General features: G+C 38.8%; 2 protein-coding genes across 10 annotated transcripts in view; one reads left to right on the top strand and one right to left on the bottom strand.

Annotated features, from left to right (window-relative positions):
* The first annotated feature begins 1184 nt into the window (after positions 1-1184).
* On the top strand, positions 1185-7509 carry ETFBKMT (electron transfer flavoprotein subunit beta lysine methyltransferase). Of its 7 annotated transcripts, none has more exons than XM_040488493.1 (6): positions 1185-1458; positions 1605-1757; positions 2368-2518; positions 2840-3282; positions 5593-5723; positions 6523-7509. In XM_040488493.1, exons 4-6 carry the CDS (start codon positions 2957-2959, stop codon positions 6864-6866), a joined length of 801 nt encoding a protein of 266 aa, XP_040344427.1. In that variant the 5' UTR covers positions 1185-1458; positions 1605-1757; positions 2368-2518; positions 2840-2956; the 3' UTR covers positions 6867-7509. The 7 variants fall into 7 exon arrangements, with proteins under 7 accessions (XP_040344427.1, XP_040344424.1, XP_040344426.1 ...); XM_040488490.1 differs by having other exon boundaries at positions 1600-1757; XM_040488492.1 differs by having other exon boundaries at positions 1185-1476.
* Positions 7510-10300: 2791 nt separating this feature from the next.
* Positions 10301-15074, bottom strand: part of AMN1 (antagonist of mitotic exit network 1 homolog) — a 53092-nt gene continuing 48318 nt past the window's right edge. For all 3 annotated transcript variants that reach the window (XM_040488488.1, XM_040488487.1, XM_040488489.1), the window contains one exon: positions 10301-12039. In XM_040488488.1, the coding sequence (XP_040344422.1) occupies positions 11966-12039 (74 nt within the window). In that variant the 3' untranslated portion in view covers positions 10301-11965. The remainder of the gene's footprint in view (positions 12040-15074) is intronic.

Raw genomic sequence — 15074 nt, 5'->3', positions numbered from 1 at the left:
GGGCTTGTTAACTGGAGTAACAGTTTCATTCCCTTCTAGTAGTTCCTAGAAGTTCCAGTTTACAGGGAAAATGGGAAACCCCATAAACTGAGGGCAGAAATGAAAAACAGAAGCAACGAGCTCTAACTTTGAAAGGTGGCTGCCAGATACTGCAAACTAAGACGCAGAAACATGGTTTGTCTGTTTTTTCATTTGGGGTCAATTTTCCTTTCCTTTGGCACAGCAGAGCAGGTTTTAATTGTTGTCAGGAGGGATGGTGAGTTGATTTTGGACTATATTTAGTTGAAGGTTGGAAGATGGACATATGGGTCCAGAACTCGAGTGATATAGGTTGCAAATAGATTTACATTGTACATTTATGAAAATTATTGTAAAAGGGAAGACATACATCATGATTTAATCTCAGTTGAAGGTAAGCGTCATAAAAGGCTTATACTGTGACTATTTTGCTCACCATTCTACGCAGGGTGCCTAGAAGTGTGTGAAGGGGCTCAGAAGGAATTGCCCCAAGGTATGCCACTTTGGCCTGCAGATTATTTCTGAGCTGAAAACAATCAAGGTACAAAAAAGACTCAGGAAGAAACTGACCTCCCCTAACTGCCTAAAAGAATTTACAAAGAGGACCTGCTCCAGAAGAGAGCTATCACCATAGATGACTATAGTATAAGATGAATTAGATGTGATTAGGGAGGACTTTAGTAGTCTTAAAATTCCTCTCTATGTCCCATTGTTTCCTATGGGGCAGCAAACATTTCTTTACCAAACATTTACTCCTTTTCATCTTCTGTGAATTGCTTTCCTTCCCTTTGAAGTCCCAAACTCTCTTTTCCTCAGTTCAGGATGACATATATCCTCATTTTATCTTCCTGCCTTTTCATTTCTCCTGTACCTGGCATTCCCCATAGGTACAAAATTCAATTTGGTCTTCTTCTGTTAATGTATTTATTGTCAATTTAAGACTAAGATCAGCTGGAAGAAGCTTTGAAGGGTAGAGGAAAGGAAGAGAAACCTATTTCCTCTCCAACAGGTGCCTGGCACAAAGCAGATGCTCCAGTTTGACTGGATTTTGTAGAAATCAGAGTTTGGCGGTCCCCGATTCCCAGAGTGAGGTGGAGCGCCACCTCCTCCGGAAGCCCTGTCCCTTTAAGAAAGGTAGGAAAAGGGAGAGAGAGGCTGCTGGGAAGGAGGGCGGGGCCCTCTGCCACCCGGAGCAGCGCGTCAACCTCCACGCGGGGGCTCGCAAGCGCCAGGCGCGCTTCTAAAAAACGCAGGAAAAGACGCACTGGGGCCGGGGGCTTAGCTTCCCTGGGCCCTGTTAGCCCAGCCTGGTAAGAAGAGGACTGTGTCTGCCCCTTTAAGGCTGACTCCTGTTCTCCTTGGAGGGAAATAACGTGGTCACACACACATTTGGGACTTACCCTTTTGAACTTCCCCTTCTTTCCTTAACAGTGCATACTGGTACCAAGTGTCCTCTACGTAAGTCGCGTGTTCATAACAGATGCTTCATTGGTGCTGGAGTGGGAGGGGGAAACGTCGGTCTAGAAGACATGGTGTCCCAAACCAAAACCAGTTTCACGTTTGTTCTGCTGTATTTTTAAGCTTAGGCTTGTGCGATTCCAGGGCTGACCCGATACTTCTAATAGAAGGAGTCCAGTGAGAAGGCAGGCTGTTAGAGACCTGGGATCCCGAGGGCACGATCCGGAGATGATTAACACCCGATGGAAGTCTGTACCGAGTTCACACAAGTGGCCTGACAGGTATTTTAGCCTGCCCTGTGTTTTGATATTTTAATTGATCGCTTGCATTTACAAGTGGGAGTTTATGTGTAAATATCTGGGTTATTATCTTGGGAAGATCTGGCAGTGTGTTCTTCCCTGACCAGTTTGCTGGCCTCTTTGGACTATTGAGAAACCATCTCCGGTTCGCTACAGTCTTTCTGTTACAACCATTGGCATCACTCATCACGAATCTGGACCCTAGTAAGGGTTTGAGTTTGGGGCCCCTCCTCTAAATATTGGAGTGGATGGATATATGACTATTTAAAACATTTATGTAGAACAGATCAGAGGCCCCAAGTAACTGGGTGTATAGTTCGTGTTTAAACTGCTGTTCCTTACTCTCGCTTATTCTCATTCAAGGTGTTTTTCTGTTGGAACAAGCGTTTTTGGCCCAGGCTTGGGAAAGATGAGTCATCAGAGATATTTACAGAAAGATATTTGGGAGTTGATATTCTTTTGTGACAATTAAATCCACAAAGTTTTCTTTTAAGGAAAACATCTGAATCTTGATTACATTGATGTTTTATGCTACAACAGTTTTTATTGAAATAGAGTGTACTCAGTATGATTTATATGTCTTTGTCCACAGGCAGTTATAGTTTGTTAACCTCCACAGCTCTTGGCAAGGCTTCATAAAAGCAAGACCAGTGTTTGCCCTGGTAATAACTCTGCCTCACCCACTAGAATCTAAGCTTCCTGAAGCCGCAGACTTTTATTTTGTTCAGGGTGCGTGCTTAAAGGTAAGTGATTTATTCAATGTGTGAAAGCACTTTAAAGGTAAACCTTACTTTATGTAACAGGCATGTTGCCAAGGATTTCTCTCAGATTCAAGTGCGTGTATATTTGTTGTTCTAAATTATTAAAAGGCTTTTGTTGTGAAAAGGCTTCCTTTTTGAAAGGTTGTATTTTCCTAAATTGATGCACCAACACTTCCATCTGAAATGGACTTGCACTTGTGAATCATCTGCTACAGAGCTTACACTGTAATATTTTCTCACTGTGTAATGGGATTTGGACGTGTCAGTGAGCCTTGGAATTTTCAGCTTTATTTCTATTTTTAGAGACGCACAGATTTCCAGTTGAGATCAGTGTGGCAGCCAGACCCTTCCTTCCTCATGAGGAGCGGCAGCTCTTGTCAACAGCATCACTGACAGAACCTGTGTTTTGGAAAAGGACTGATGGCTTTGAGCCTGGGTGGGAGAACATTTGCACCATTTCCTGTGAACCACTCTGGTGTCTTTCTGAAAGCTGTGAGAAGCAATGGTCTTCCCTTGTTTCCCTGGAGCCACAGCCCCTGGAGAAGAACTGGAAACGTTTTGGATCCTGAGATGAAAGCTTTCCTGGAAGAGAACACTGAAGTCACCAACAGAGGCAGCCTCACTCCTGAGATCCGGTTGCGGCTTTTGACGCCAAGCTGCAAGTTCTGGTGGCAAAGAGCTGACCTGTGGCCCTACAGCGATCCTTACTGGGCAATCTACTGGCCAGGAGGCCAAGCCCTGTCTAGGTACTGCCCTAATTGAAATGGGAACCTTTAAGGACCATTCAGATCCTTTCTGTTTTCTACAGATCCTTTTTTCTGCATTCTCCTTCTCACAAAAAACCAGAGTAAATCCCTAAATTCTTGTTTGTTTAATTTGGAACAGTTTACTTCAGGCTTATCAAGGAAATTCCCCATAGACAGTTCTCTCTCCAAGAGAAACCCTAGGGTCAGCTGTGAAGACCATCGCCAGCTATAAATGATCTGGAAATTTCACACTATTCTCAGGTTCATGGTTCATAATATATGGCCAGTGCAGAGTTCCTAGATGGAAACTAAAGCCCCAGTCCTTCAGCTTTCCTAGTTTAATTTCATAAATATTGCTCCTTGAGCCTCACACTCCCTCCATCATTTCATCTTAATCTCTCAAAGAACAAGAGATATGAGTGGGCCCCACAAAGGTTCCCTCTTCTGTAGTGGCTTATTGACGTCTCAAGTGAACTCTGGACTTGAATCAGCATTTTTTTTTTTTTTTAAAGTAAGCCATATGCCCATTGTGGGGCTTAAACTCATGTCCCCAAGACCAAGGGTTGCACCTCTACTGACTGAGCCAGACAGGCGCCTCTGAATCTGCATTTTTTAAGGTCTCCTAATTCCCCAGACTGCAAAAGTGTTCTTTTTTTTTTTTTTAAGTGTATTTATTTATTTTTAGAGAGAGAGAGCACATTCGAGCAGAAGAGGGGCAGAGAAAGAGGGAGAGAAAAAATCCCAAGCAGGCTCTGTGCTGTCAGCTCAAGTCCTGGGGCTCCATCCCACAAACCTCAAGATCATGAATGAACCTCAATATCATGACCGGAACCAAAATCTAGAGTTGGAGGCTTAACCGACTGAGCCACCCAGGCACCCACAAAGGTGTTCTTTAGAACATTTTCTCACACATTCACACTATGCTTTTTATTAAAACACAGCTGCTGAAACAAAGGCAAGACCTTGCAGCATTTCAATCTGGTCTTTGCTCTTGGATTGGTAAATGATTAAACCTGTTTATGCCTTGAGGTTCTAGAGCTCTGAAATGAAAAGGATAAGGACTTCTCATTCATAGGTATCATATGGCCTAACAGAACTAATGTTGCTTATAGTTTTAAATGTAAATTAAATAAATGTAAATATAGGGCTCTTCAGAGAATGAAGATTGGAAAGCTTTCTAGGTGTTAATAAACAATTCTGATTTTCTGGTTGTTGTTGGCAAATTTTCACGCTTTCTTCACTTACATCCTACCTTAAAAATATTGACATTTTAAATGACGTCTATTAAAGTGATTGTTTATCAACTTCAAATACAAATTCCTTAACAGACTGAATCAGAGGCTGCACATCGGTGCACCCACAGATGTGTTTTGTTTGGCCTTGTAAGCTTAAAACAAAAAAGTTAGTTGCTAACATTTTACAACTTGGAAAACTTCATGTAAAAATCTACTCTGACTTGAAAAACAGGACTATGTGATAACATGGGATTTTGTGTGGCAACAGTGCGCTGAAGATGGGGTAGCTCTCCCTTTAGCCTGGTCATGGACACCCCTACTTTGCCATAGTCCCTGCTGTTCTTCACTTTCCACTAGTAAGGTCGAGTGTCAGTTGATAATTATTATTTCAGGGTTTCTCATCCATCTTCATTGTTTGATAACAATTTATCCCTGGTCCAAATTCTTTAGTTGAACTGGACTGTGTGCCTTATCAGAGAGGTCATTATAATGTTAGCAGTAGGTAAAACCATTCTAGGATGAACAATCAAGAGGAGACTGTGAATTTCGGATCTCACTTACTGAGTCCTGATTGTAGCAGTATTTTGTCTGCTTATATTCTTGGTGCTTAACAGTTTCTGGATCCTAGTAAAGTGCTCAGTACTTTAAAACGACACATTTTTGGTGGGTGCTTGGCTGGCTCAGTTGGTAGAGCATGTGACTTTTCATCTTAGGGTCATGAGTTCAAGCCCCATGTTGGTGTAGAGCTTAAAAAAAAAAAAAAGGCTTTTTCTTTTATTATTTAAAAAAAAATTTTTTTTTTTAACGTTTATTTATTTTTGAGACAGAGACAGAGCATGAATAGGGGAGGAGCGAGAGAGAGGGAGACACAGAATCTGAAACAGGCTCCAGGCTCTGAGCTGTCAGCACAGAGCCCAACGCGGGGCTGGAACTCCTGGACCGTGAGATCATGACCTGATCCGAAGTCGGACGCTTAACTGACCAAGCCACCCAGGCACTCCGCCATTTCTTTTATACTTCTTACTGACCTTCTCCCATCTCAGATAGTGTTTTTTTTTTCTTTCTTTCTATTTAGGTATCTTTTGGATAATCCTGATGCTGTCAGAGGAAGGTCTGTATTGGATCTTGGGAGTGGATGTGGAGCTACAGCTATTGCTGCTAAGATGGGTGGGGCATCGAGGATCTTGGCCAACGACGTAGACCCTAGTAAGGATTTCATATTTAAAAATATTTAAAACTCTGTTTTCTTTCAGGATAAATATCTATAGATGCCTCAACGTGATAGCTTATTTCCATGTGTATTTTGTAATCTGATATCGTGAACTTATGTTCAGTGGGATATTGATATTATCTGTGAGGATCCTGTGAGGCCTGAATTAAGTACATTTTTCTTAACAGGATTTATATTTATGTCTGTCAGATATCCCAAGGCGATACCACTTGGGAGCCTGGGAACACTCACTGTTAATTTCTGGGCTGCGAATTTCCTGAAATATGTAGGTTGTGTGTATTTGACCCCAAACCGAAGTGAGGAGAGGCCTTGGGTTCTTAAGGGAGATTTTAGTCCATTAAAACCCAAGGTGAGACAGGTAAGTTTTAATTTCATCTGAGTTTCTTTTAGTTTTCAGTTTTACCGAGGATTTAGCTCTTGAAGATCCTGTTTTATACAGGGGTCTCAGTTCTAACTTGCCACATTGCTCAAGCCCAAGGTTTGTTTCCCTGTCTTCTAGACTAACAAACCAAACCTCTTGGTTTCTAGGTCAGCAAATGTTCCTTAAAACCTCCACAGTTTTAGGTGTTTTTGTTGTTTTGTTTTGTTTTCAGGATATCCATTCATATATCTGAAGCAGTAAATGGTTTCTATTGGTGTAAACTGCTTTACCTAAAAAACAACTTACAACAAAAGGGAAAAAATATTGTTAGGAGATTTTCTGAATCACTTAAATGAACCAATAGGGAATCAAAACTGCCCAGCATATACCAATGCATTTTGTTCTTTTTAAAGTTGCAGGAATGGCTATCACACTGAATTGTGAATTGAACCAACTGAATCCTTTTCCAATTTTAACCAAAAACATTTTGGATTTGGAACAAGATAAGTGGGACCTTGTTGTGCTTGGAGACATGTTTTATGATGAAGACCTTGCAGACAGTCTTCATCAATGGCTGAAGAATTGCTTTTGGACTCACAGAACTCGAGTACTGATTGGTGACCCTGGGCGACCCCAGTTCAGTGGACATAGCATTCAACATCAGCTGCACAAAGTGGTAGAATATTCACTTCCAGAGCCTACTAGGAAGGAAAACAATGGATTGACAACAAGCACAGTATGGGATTTTCGGCCTTGAGTTGTCCAAGTGCTTCTAAGATGAATATAGCTATGTTTGGGTTTACTCCTAAGAGACCTGCCAGTTTAGAGCATGCCGTTCCTGTTAAATGGCAAATCTTGTTTCCAAAATGTGAAGGCTTAAAGTTTTGTCAGCCGTTGTCACGTAGTTCTGCATTATGCCAAATATACAAATCTCTACCTGCAATTTTCTAGTTTTACTGCTGTAGGGATAGAACTATAAAAGACAGTACCAAAATGGTAGCAACATGTAATTTAAGTAGTGGAGAGAAATGAGAAAGTGTAGCAAAGTCTGTTTGTGTAGTTGAGGACAACTATATGATATATCTTTGAATTAAACACAATACAAAATACATAAGAATGCTGTATTTCCAAAAAATTACCTGTAAAGATCAAAGATGCATTTAACATGGTACAGAGTACATGGGCTTTGGAGTCAGGCAACTCTGTCACTTTCTAGTTGGGATTTTCAGGTAGTTAAGCTCTCTGAGCTCTAATTTCCTCATCTATAAAATTGTAACAAAACTTAGTAAACCTCACCTCAAAGGCTATTATATTAAATGAAAGCATAAAGTACATAATATATAATAGGACCTCAATGGACAGTCATGCATAAAAATAAAGATTCTAGAATTTCCTACATACTCTGTACTGTGACACCTTATGATGCCTCTTTATGTCTTGCTAAGGTTAGCTAGAAATTGGTTATGCTACCACTACATGTCCCAGGTTATCAGGATCTGATAAATCAGAAAAAACCCTATGACATAAATGAGAATGTAAAGAAGAATATGTACAGTATACCACTATTTATATAGAAAAGATATACATATGTACTTACATATATGTTCACATATAAAATACGTATTTGCTTGCAACATACATAGACTATCCCTGAAAAGATAAATAAGTAACTGGTAACAGTGGTTGCGTTCGGGGTAGGGTACCAGATAGCTGGTAGACTGGGGTGGGAGGGAGACCTAGATTTTACCTTTGGGTCTTATAATTTTGTACTAATTATATGTACTACATTTTCTTTCTTTTCCTTTTTTTTTTTTTTTTTTAACTTTTTTTAATGTTTAGTTTTGAGACAGTGAGCACAAGTGGGCAAAGGGCAGAGAGAGGGGGACAAAATCTGAAGCGGGCTCCACCCTGACAGCAGCAAGGCAATGCGGGGCTTGAACTCATGAACTATGAGATCATGACCTGAGCTGATATCAGACGCTCAACCTACTGAGCCTCCCAGGTGCCCCTATGTACTATATTTTCTATTCTCTAATTTAAAACTAAACACCAGCATCATATATGTTACAAGTGAAGTAGAAGATGCAGCCTTTCTAATGTGCTCTCACGTTCTTATACACTGCTTAGGAATTGTTTATAACACGCATTATATGTAAGCTTTCTAATAATACATTCATGCCACTGGGATTAGGGTACCAAGGAGATGTGATCAGTTATAGTCATACAGCAGAAATGTGCAGAAAGCAGTAAAGGACAAGTTGTTGCTTAAATAGGAAAATAGGATAATTAGATGGGAATTTTGGAGCTGGGGCTGCAGAGGAACTTGGGATTCTTGAACTTGGAAGTCAGAATTTATTTCAGCCTACTGAAACAACTCTTGTGCATCTAATTCCTGCTGGTTTACTGGGTCTCAAACATTATCAACTGTAAATTTTTATTCAGCCTTGGTTAAAATTAATAGAAATTATAGGCTACAATGGCATTGGATGATATTTGAGAGGAAAGAGTTTTGTTGACATATCCTTTGAAGATTCAGAGTATTCTGATGGTTATTGCCCTTCTTAGCAAGATAAGAAAGAGAAAGTTGGAGAAAATTACACTCTGGAGCACTGTGGAAATTAACCTGAGACAAAGAGAAGATTTAAGCTTAAATATCTACGAACCTGCTTCTATTATCCTCTCTTGATGATTTATTTGCAGGGCACAAGAAGGTCGTTGAGGTATCCAAATGTTACTTATTTTAAAATCTCCCATGTATATAATGGTGAGCCGTGAATGACTTCATAGTTTAACAAACAGGTTTGTATTAAGACTATTCACATTTAGTGGTGCCTGGCTGGCTCAATTAGTGGAGCATGGGACTCTTGATCTCACCCCACGTTGAGTGTAGACATTACTTAAAAAAAATCCTTTTTTTTTTTTTTTTTAAAAGGACCATTCAGGGAGTGCCTGGGTGGCTCAGTCAGTTAAATGTCCAACTTCGGCTCAGGTCATGATTTCACGGTGAAATCATGACCTGAGCCGAAGTTGGACATTTAACTGACTCCCTCTTTCTGTGTCTCCCTCTTTCTGCCCCTCCCCTGCTTGCTTGTGCTCTCTCTCAAAAATAAACATTTATTTTTAAATTTTTTAAATGTTTTTTAATGTTTATTTTTGAGAGAAAGAGAGAGAGAGAGACTGCGCATGAGCAGGGGCGGGACAGAGACAGAGGGAGACACAGAATCCGAAGAAGGCTCCAGCCTCTGAGCTGTCACCGGGGCTCAAACCCACGAACTGTGAGGTCATGACCTGAGCTGAAGTTGGACACCTAACCAACTGAGCCACCCAGGTGCCCCAAAAATAAATAAACATTAAAAAAAATAATAAAAAAGGACCATTCAATTTTAAAGTGGTTATTGATATAGTTGGATTAATATCTTCCATATTTGTAACTGTTTCCTATTTGTTGCCCGAGTTCCTGGTTTCCTTTTGGTGGTCTACTCTTGTCCTGCCTTCTCTGCTTTAAAGTTTTTTTTTGTTTAATGTTTATTTTTGAGAGAGAGATGGAGCGAGAGAGTGTGAGCAGGGGAGGGCAGAGAGAGGGAAACACAGACTCTGAAGCAGGTTTCAGGCTTTGCGCTGTCAGCACAGAGCCTGATGCAGGGCTCGAACTCATGTACTGTGAGATCATGACCTGAGTCAAAGCTGGGCGCTTAACTGAGCCACCCAGGTGCCCCCTGCCTTCTCTGCTTTAAAAAAAAAATTTTTTTTTAATGTTTATTTTTGAGAGAGAGAGAGAGAGAGAGCACAGGGGGAGGGGCAGAGAGAGAGGGAGACAAAGAATCCGAAGCAGGCTCCAGGCTCTGAGCTGTGAGCACAGAGCGTGAAGTGGGGCTCAAACTCACCAACTGCAAGATAATGACCTGACCTGAAGTCAGACGCTTAACTGACTGAGCCACCCAGGTGCCCTGTGCCTTCTCTGCTTTTAATTGAGCATTTTCTATGATTTTCTCTCTTCCCTTAGGATATCAATTATACATACTAAAAAAAATTTTTTTTAGTGGTATACATTTATAACTAGGCCAAGTCCACTTATAGTACAAGCAGTATTGTAGCACTTAATGACTTTCAGTTTGTTCAGCTTTTATCTTTCGAGGACAGGAGTGATGACTTCCAATCTCTTTATAACATCAGACCGGAAACTGGAAGTATGGAGATTATTTTTATTTATTTATTTTTGTCCTTTATTTTTTTCTGTGTCCATCAATTCAACAAATATTGGGTGCTTGTTATGTACCAGATACTGTTCTAGGTACTGGGAATACAGCAACGGGAAAAAAATTTTTTCTGTCTTCGTGAAGCTTATATTCTAGGGTGGGGAGACAGTAAATAAAAAATAGACAAGATGTCAGATGGTGATAGATGGTAAGGAGAAAAATAGAGATCAAGGTAACAGGTGAGGATGATAGAGATAGATAGGCACGGGGTCCTGAAATTTTAAACAGAAATAGCTAATACAACCAGCAATATAAAAAGTCAAGAATATTAAACTGCAAAGTGCTTTAGGAAGATAATCCTTTACAGACCCTAAAAAGCTGATCTTCAGATCTTAAAACTTGTTTCCCCAAGAGAGGAAAAAGCTACTTTGTTTGATATTTACTATTAAATTTTATTGAATTTGTCTTTAGGGGTAGCTGGCTGGCTCAGTTCGTAGAGGAGGTGAGTCTTAATTTTAGGGTTATGAGTTCAAGCCCCACATTGGTGGAACCTACTTAAAAGAAAATTCACAGGTAAAACAGGCTTTACCCATTTTACACATATACATATGTACCACCTTTGAGGGGCAATATATATATCCATACTATAAACATACCATATTTATAAAGTAATTAATATTAAGGTCAAGAAATAGAGTTGACTGTGTAAACCCTCCTTCTAAACATGTAGAAGAATTTTGCCTATGCTATACTTCCCTTCTTTTGCACTACATCAGAGTTAAAATAGAAAATCTTTAAGAAGTCCCACTGAGACAGGCTCATGGCACAGGGAATATTCTGAATTTGGGGGTAGTTTAAACACTGTATATTTCACTGTATACGTATGATAATAAAAGAGCAATACGTTTGAAAACTAAGACCTGTGCTATTTGTTTCACAATGTGAAACCAACAGAGCTTTAGAAACAGCCTCTATAATGATATTTTGTAGCTACTCATTCTTACAAATTCCTGAATGAAGTTTTTAAGGAAGAAATTTCATAGATGCATAGCACGTATTTGGAAAAAGTAGCCATAAAAAGTAAGTGGCTGGGCAAGGGCCTCAGTAACATTCATATGCTGAATGGCTGAGGTGTATGATGTCATGGGTTTATGGCATTAAACTATTATATTTCTTTCTTTTATTGAAATATTGAATTCTGGGAAGATTTAAAGGCCTGATGTTCAGCTTTCCTTTTAGCCAATGAGCACTTCAGGAAGGTAGGGGCCAGAAAATAGTTAGGAAGGTAATTATGCCTTTAGAGATACTTAGAATTCTAATGGTTATTCATATTGGTAAATTTTCTCTTACAATGGCTCAAATATGTAAGTAGGAGAAGGAAATCTCCAGGGAAAACTGGTAATTTAAAACTTTGTTATTTAAGAAACAAACACAATACTCCCCCCACCCCCACCCCCGAATACATCAGAGGACATGCTAGGCTTACCATGTCAAAAACAATGACTCCTCAAACAAACATAGAATAATACCACTATTAAAATGTTTAAGAGTCTGGTTAACTTCAAAGCAAAAACCACATTATTGGAAAGCCAATCTCAAAAACCATTGTTTCCTGGGAATGTAGTATGAAGATCATTGCTTTGATAAGCTTCAATAAGCATCAATAAACAGTCCAAGTCACTTGCTTTAGTTTGTTTGGGCCTACTAATTGCTCCAGGACTTCTCGTGAATGATCTACAAAAGAAAACAATGACAATATATTAACTCACAATAATCAGAAATATTTAATATGTCCTCAATATAAACTAGGGGTGATAATAACTATTATATCTCATAGGGGTATTTAAAAAATTAAAGGGCATGATATACAAAGAATAGCATACAACTAAAAACATTTAATTAATGGTAACCTTCATTTATTAGCTGCAGTGCACATGTCATAGTAATACTTTTTAAAAATGGGTATTCATTATTTTCTCTGTAATTTCATCTTAATTTCACCAACCAGAGAGTAATGGTATAATTTCACCATTAGTCTGTGTATGAACTTTCCCAGGGTCCTGGTGGGAAACAGACATACTAAAGTGATGTGCTTGAACAGGGTTTAACGAAACAACTATTTACAAAGGAGTGAGCAGGATTAAAGAAAACCTATAGGTGTGGTAAAGCACCTTGGAAAGCTGCAATATAAATGGTTAGGGGAAAGAGCAGTTACTAGGACAATTTGACCGGTTGGTAAACATTTCCACATCATACAATATTATTATAAAGCATGATTTTTAATCGATAACTATTATATGAATTCATTATGATTTAACCAATCTATATTATTGGACATTTAGATGTTCTCAGTTATTCATATTGTATAGCAGCAGTTTTAATATGGTTTACACTTCTTTTGCGAAATTGATTTTATAAGATCTTTTAAAAATATGAATTAAAGCAAAAATACTGATAAAATGTTATTGCTTTAAAAATTATTCACAAGTTTACCAAACTTGTTCCATAGATACAGCCTATGTTGTATATACAACAGATCTCCAAACTAGTCTTGGAAAGTTTCTAGGTTAGTGGTTGTTAGTTACAGATTTCACAAACCAATAGAAAAAAATTGGGCCCAATATATGGTCCCTAAATTTGATTTCAACGTTTATTTATTTATTTTTAATTATTATATATTTTTAGACAGAGCGTGCGCGAGTGTGAGAGGGGCACAGAGAGAGGGAGACACAGAATCTGAAGCAGTCTCCAGGCTCTGAGCTATCAGCATAGAGCCCGATGTGGGGCTTGAACCCATGAACTGTGAGATCATGACCTGAGCCGAAGTCCGACACTTAACCAACTGAGCCAGCCAGGTGCCCCAACGTTTATTTATTTTTTGAGAGAGAGAGCGAGAAAGGCAGAATGTGAGTGAGGGAGGGGCAGAGACACAGAATCTGAAGCAGACTCCAGGCTCCAAGCTGTCAGCACAGAGCCTGATGCAGGGCTCAAACCCACAAACCGTGAGATTATGACCTCAGCTGAAGTCAGATGCCCAAACACCTGAGCCACCCAGGCACCCCTCTCTAATGTAAATTTTAAAAATATCATTTATTATAGAGGAAATCTAGATTAAAGGCAGGTTTTAAATAGTTTGAAAGCAAAAAGATGGACAAGGCTGTATCATGAAAACAGTAACTATTAACAAAGCTGGAGTGGTTTTACTAAGAGCCGAAATGGGGAATACTTCCTAACTCATTCTGTAAGACCAGTATTACCCTGATGCCAAATAAAGATATCACATACACACAAAGCTACAGACCCGTATCTCTAGTAAATATGTACTCAAAAATCCTCAACAATACACTAGCAAATCAAATCTAACAACATATAAAAAAGCTCATATGCCATGATCAACTGGGATCTATCCCAGGAATGAAAGGTTGGCTTAACATCTGAAAATGAATTAATGTAATACACTGTATTACTTTCTTATTACTAATGTAATAAATTACTACAACCTTACTGGCTTAAAGCAACACAAATTTATTATTATATAGTCAGAATCCAAATTAAGTCTCATTGGGCTAAAATGGATCAGCATTCCTTTTTGGAGGCTCAAGGGAGAGGATTTACCTTTGACTTTTCCAGCTTCTAGAGGCCACCACATTCCTTGCATTCCTCCATATTCAAATGCAACAACATGGGACAGAGTCCCCATGTTGCCATCTCTATGATTCTCCTTCTGCCTCCCTCTTCCATTTACAAAGATTTATGATTACACTGAGCCCACCTAGATAATCCAGGATAATCTCTATTTTAAGGTCAACTGATTAACAACTTTAGTTCCATTTGCAATCTTATGTAACATAGCATACTCAGGTCCTGTGCATTAAAATGTGGACATCTTTGGGTGGGGGCATCATTCTGCCTATAACATATATATCAATAGACTAAAGGACAAAAACCACATCATTTCAATAGATGCAGAAAAAGCATTTTACAACACTGATGGTAAAAACATTCAACAAACTGGGAATAGAAGGGAACTTCCTCAACTTGATAAAGAACATCTAGGAAAAAGCTAATACTTAATGATGAGAGACTAATGTTTCCCCACTAAGATGAGAAACAAGATAAGGACGTCTGCTCTTTCCACTTCTATTCAGCATTGCAGTGGAGGTTCTAGCCAAGGAAATTAGGGAAGAAAAAGAAATAAAAGGCATCCATGTTGGTAAGAAAGTAAAACTATCATTACCTGTACATTATGTAATACTGTATACAGAATGTCCTAAGGAATACACTAAAAAATTAGAACTAGTAAATGAGTTCAACAAGTCTCCACATACAAGATCAATATACAAAAATCAAATGATTTATATACACTAGCAAGGAACAATCCAAAAATGAAATTAAGGATTCCATTTATGTTACCAATAAAAAAGAATAAAGTACTTAGAGATAAATTTAACAAAAGAAGTGAAAAAGTCTGAAAACTATAAAACATTGTTGAGAGAAATTCAAGATTTAAATAAATGGAAAGACATCTGTGTTCACAGATCAGAAGATAATATTAACATGGCAATACTCCCTAAACTGATTGCAGATTCAATGCAATCTTTCCCAGAATCCCGGTTGCCTTTTTTTTTTTTTTTTTTAGAAATTGACAAGGGATGCCTGGCTGGCTCAGTAGGTAGGGCATGTGACTCTTGATCTCAGGGTTGTAAGTTTGAGCTCCACGATGGATGTAGAGATTACTTAAAAATAATAAAATCTTTAAAAAAAATTGA

The sequence above is a fragment of the Herpailurus yagouaroundi genome, unplaced genomic scaffold (assembly GCF_014898765.1).
Source record: "Herpailurus yagouaroundi ecotype Mexico unplaced genomic scaffold, PumYag 166, whole genome shotgun sequence".
Lineage (NCBI taxonomy): Eukaryota > Metazoa > Chordata > Mammalia > Carnivora > Felidae > Herpailurus > Herpailurus yagouaroundi.
The sequence above is the reverse complement of the archived record's forward strand: the minus strand, read 5'-3'. Positions and strand labels throughout refer to the sequence as shown.

Coding starts and splice junctions, on each gene's coding strand:
- ETFBKMT (XM_040488496.1), top strand. CDS start 2,957: ATGGCTTTGAGCCTGGGTGGGAGAACATTTGCACCATTTCCTGTGAAC. Junction 3,283..5,592: donor GGAGGCCAAGCCCTGTCTAG/GTACTGCCCTAA, acceptor CTTTCTATTTAG/GTATCTTTTGGATAATCCTG. Junction 5,724..6,522: donor GGCCAACGACGTAGACCCTA/GTAAGGATTTCA, acceptor TTCTTTTTAAAG/TTGCAGGAATGGCTATCACA.